General features: G+C 44.9%; 1 protein-coding gene across 1 annotated transcript in view; it reads left to right on the top strand.

The window, feature by feature from the left end:
• The window catches only part of MAML3 (mastermind-like 3 (Drosophila)), a 99291-nt gene extending 94363 nt beyond the window's left edge, over positions 1-4928 (top strand). Inside the window, exons 7-8 of the mRNA XM_010008991.1 lie at positions 483-573; positions 3887-4928. Of these exons, the coding sequence (XP_010007293.1) occupies positions 483-573; positions 3887-4857 (1062 nt within the window). The 3' untranslated portion in view covers positions 4858-4928. The remainder of the gene's footprint in view (positions 1-482; positions 574-3886) is intronic.

Raw genomic sequence — 4928 nt, 5'->3', positions numbered from 1 at the left:
GAATGGTCCCAGGCTGCAGTGCTCAGGTCAGGATGCAGAAACCTTTCAGCCCAGCACTTTGATTGCAGAGGTGGAGGGAAGTCTTGTGCCAGGAACACAAACCTCTAGACCTTGGCAGGGCTGGGGGAAGGAAAGGTGGTAGAGCTAAGTGAGTGAAGTGATTTCATATCCCTCCCCCTCCTTTCAGCCTGAAGACAGTTAAGTTTGCACTGTAGAGGTCGAGATGAAGTGGTTGTAAGTAAGAAGAGGAGCTGTTAGCCTCAGTGCTAAGTCTTTTTTGAACCAAAAGGAGTCTGTGTGCTGAGTAGCCCAAGTGCTCTCAGGAGGACTCTTCACATGACTGTCTCTCCAGAACAACTTGCTAGATAAGAAACGCTGCAGTTTCTGCTGCAGTACTTTTGCCACCAGCTGTTTTCTCAGCTTACTAATTAATTAATCATCTTTTTCTCTTCTGCTTTCTTTCCCTTACCCTTTTTCAGCAGTTGCAGCAGCAGTCACATTTGCCTCGACAGCATCTGCAGCAACAGCGGAGCCCGTATCCGGTGCAACAGGTCAATCAGTTCCAAGGTAAAAGTCAAATTTTTCTCCCTATATTGACTCAACTTATGGCCCTGTAGCAGGCACATGAAAGTTCGTGCATTAAGGGGTTAATCAGTGTGCCAGAATAGGAACTCGGGCTGTTGCACACTTGCACATGCCATATATATTACCGATGGGGAATGCACAGTCTTGTGTATTTAGTTAAGTTCCTAGTTTCCTTTCTGCTCCCCTCAGTGAAAGCTGCATTTTTTATTTGACGTTATATTTGCCTCCTTGACATCTGGAGTCTATGGATTTATCTTGTTTGCCTTCACTCTCATTATGCCTTTTTTGTCAGCCAGTCTCTCTCACTGTATCTCGGTTTTACTCCTCTTTATTCCCCACTTTACCTAGTTTGTAGAGCAGGTAATTGCAGAGAGGGCATCCTTACCTGGAGAAGTGTCTGATAAATGTCAGGTATGGGAAACACAGTGAAATATCTGAGATGAAACAGAGATCTTTTAATGTTCTCAATAAAAGCAAATATTATTTAAATGAGCTCACATATAACTGGAGAATGTAAGGACAATCATTTCGGCTTAGGAAAACAAGTTAATTCTGAACTTTTTACATGCAAAGCATCAGCTGAATGTCTTCACTAACCATGGACTCTAAGTAGACGTGAAATGAACGTGCACTTGAGCTGTATATTTGTGATAGTGTCGTGTAGCTGCAACAGAAAACAAGGGAGGCAACTGTATTGCAGTTCTTGAGTTCAGGAATTGAACAAGCAGTCCGATCTTATGCTTGTGTCTATCAGAGTGGCTCCTTCTGCAGTTGTCTGCTCATTCTTATCTTTGGCAACATAAATTCTATAAGAAATGGTAATTTTCCCAATAATTCTTTTGCAAAATAAAATTATATGTGTGTGCACCTCCATGAGATGCACATGTAAAATCCTTCTACATTAATGCTTTTTCGAAACCTTGCCTTCATATGTATTACTTAAAAGAAATGCAGAAGAGAGTTTAGGCTAATCTGGCAGAGCAAGGAATTAATTTTCATAAATGAGCTGGTTTAAATATAAAAATTTCACCAGTTTTCCTGTTTAGTCACAAGAATGTAATCAAGTGCAGTAGGTTATGTGTGAGACCAGAAGGTGGCCCAAAATCCTAAAATCTGTTGCATCTCTCTTTTAACTGCTTCTTGTCTGAACTCTTTCCTCTTATACCAAGCACAGGAGTTTGCACCAGTAGTGTGTGAACCACATGCTGGCAGTGACTCCTTTGAAGGTTTTCAACTGCTGTTTCCAATTAAAAATAGCTAAAGATGCATTAGGTTTTATCATCTGTACACTTAAGCACTTGCTGAAATCGTAGCAAAAAGAGACAGCTTCTAATTGTGGAAGAAGGAGGTGAACTAAATTTAAAAGACTCAAGGAGACCTCAGTGCCAATCATTAAGAAAACAGTTTAATTGATAGCATACATAAAGCAGAAGTTGTGCTACATTTGCCCTGTGCAAGTGGGATCCAGATGGTCTCTCTTCATGCTACAAAATGTTTCATTTATCTACCTGTTGGAGAGCTGAGTTAAAAGCATCCTCCAGAAGGTTATCCTGCTGCAGCAAAAGAGTGACATAGCCATCCTCTGCATCGTGTGTGCAAAACCAGAGGGATGACCCTTCATTCATACCCACTGTGGAAACCAAGCCAACGTAAATAACAGGGCCGGGTATTTTTTCTCTACAGATGTTCCAGTGTGTTGTCTGCCACTGAGGGACAACATCTAGGGCTGCTCTGAGAGCATTCAGATTTTGTTGCACAGTTTATGATTCTTAAAGCAACCATTTTATATTTATGTCTTGCTTTTAACAGTGTTTGAGCTGGGAGTATTTGTGTGCCTCAATCTCTTGGAGCTTCACCTGCAGCTGATTGTATTTAGTTAAGTGTGGTAGTGACTCAAACCCACAATCAACCCATGGCATAATCAGAGCTACCATAATTGTTTTTTAAATAAAGATAGTAAATACGGAAGCTCTTGGCTTCCTGGAAATCAATAGCTCCCCCCACCCCTGAAAGGAAGATGTAAACATGGTTCAGTTATCTGCCACGGTGTGGAATTTAACAAGGTTAGGATTTTCTGGTTTCCCATTGCTGGAGTAAGGTGGAGTAAAATGTGCTCATAGTATTGATTCACTAATACACTCTCCCTGCTTTAAATGTCCACAAAAAACAATTTTTCTTCTTTCCATAGACTTAATCAGTAACAATGATATAGAAAATCTATTCATTTATGCCTCCTGAGCTATTAAAAAATTGATTGGCCTTCTGAGCCTGACATTTCCATTTTCAAGGCTTACTTTTGAAAGACAATGGAGATACTTAGAAGAGAGCTTCAAATAGTAAACTGCAGTTCAGCTGCTTTGCTGCCATTGAAGAAGGCCAGTGGAAGCTTCCTCATCTGCATTCTGGAAGCTGAGTTAGGCTTATCTGAAGAAGATAAGCACTACTGAATCACAGTGCACATGCAAGTTTGCAGTCTTAAGGACTAATTTTTTCATGAAGGAGGGTCATTGTCACTGGTCATGGGGACAAACATGCACACAAAGAGAAAGACTCACATTTAATTGTGAAAGGGGACTTGGACTCCCAGGTTGCTTCTTAAAAATTTAATCTCTGGTCCTTGGGAAGTAAGAGAAGTGTATTTTAGCTCTGCAGCTCCTGTGGCTGCCTTGCTTAGGTACCTGAGCAGCTCATTATCAGGGAGGCAACCATGGCTATAGTCATGCATCAGCATGCAGTTGTATTGCCTCGATTCTTCAAGACTCTGAAGCCATGAATCCCTTTGGGTACACATCCCAAAACTGTCATCATTGAGAATTACTTAGCCAGTAAATTGCTGGTCTTTTAACCTTGCCAGCCTCATTTTAGGCTTTAAGGGAATTAGGCTGCTCGTCTGCATCAATAGTATTCTCTGCTGAGCAGTGTCCCGCTTCACAAATTGAATACATAACACGATCAGCAGCTCCTGTTCACCACTTGAGCTGTGGTGACTCTCACCTTCAAGGAGGAGACTTGGCAGGTCAGGACAGAGGCTGCAGTCAGAGCGAGGCAGGGAACACAAAATCTCTGAAATGGAACCAGCATTAGGCAGCAGGGTGGATAACCGCCTAGCTCTCTGCTAACCATCACTTGAAACAATAATCTATTCACTCAGAAAGCACAGGAATCTGAAATCCTGCCATGCATGCAGAGGGCTCCTACAAATTCTCTCTTGTGCAACGACGTGTTAATTAACATTTAGCGGTTTGTAGTTTTCTCTTACCTTCCTTCTTTTTTGGTGCAGGTTCTCCACAGGATATAGCAGCTGTGAGAAACCAAGCAGCACTCCAGAGCATGAGGACGTCCCGAATGATGGCCCAGAACGCGAGCATGATGGCCATGGGTCCCTCCCAGAACCCCAGCACACTGCCCACGACTGCAGGCCAGTCAGACATGGGCATGGCCCCTTACAGCAACGCCTCCTCCAGCCAGCCGGGGATGTACAGCATGAGCACAGGGATGAGCCAAATGTTGCAGCACCCAAACCAAAGCAGCATGAGCATGGCACACGGCACGGGCCAGGGGACGAGGCAGCCTGCCTCTGGACAAGCAGTGGGAATGGTGGGCAGTTTTGGTCAGAACATGCTGGTAAACTCTGCTCCTCCCCAGCATCAGCAGCAGCTGAAAGGACCAGTGAGCCAGGTCCTACCCAGGCCACAAGCACCACGGCTTCAAAACCTGATGGGCACTGTCCCCCAGGGAGCACAGAACTGGCAGCAGCGAGGCTTGCAAGGGATACCGGGAAGGACTAGCGGGGAAATGGGGCCCTTCAACAACGGCACAACGTACCCCATGCAGTCTGGGCAGCCACGGCTGCCCAAGCAACACTTCCCACAGGTGCTTAATCAGACAGTTGTGGACACAAGTGGAACAGTAAGAGCCCTGACCCCAGCGATGGGACGGCAGTTGCTGCAGCAGCTGCCTGGGCAACAAGGAGCCAGCCAGGCCAGGCAGCTGGTGATGCCTGCAATAAGCCAGGGGGTCCCTGCAATGTCTGGCTTCAGTCAGACCCCGGCACAGCAAATGCCAGGTGGTAACTTTGGTCAGAGCAGCCAAGGCCAGGCCTACGAAAGGAATCCCACTCAGGACATATCTTACAACTACAGCAATGAAGGAGCAGGGGGGTCCTTCTCCAGCTTAGCAGAGGGTGCAGACCTTGTGGACTCCATCATTAAGAGCGGACCAGGGGATGAGTGGATACAAGAACTCGATGAGTTGTTTGGAAACCCCCAATGAATGGGCTTGTATAGTCTAGAGCTTTGGTTGTTATGTTTGAAAAAAGAAAAGAGAGAGGTGGATATTCTCCC

This window comes from Chaetura pelagica, unplaced genomic scaffold, assembly GCF_000747805.2.
Source record: "Chaetura pelagica isolate M959 unplaced genomic scaffold, ChaPel_1.0 scaffold221, whole genome shotgun sequence".
NCBI classification, from domain to species: Eukaryota; Metazoa; Chordata; class Aves; order Apodiformes; family Apodidae; genus Chaetura; species Chaetura pelagica.
Note: the sequence above shows the minus strand (reverse complement) of the source record. Positions and strands in the feature narration are given on the sequence as shown.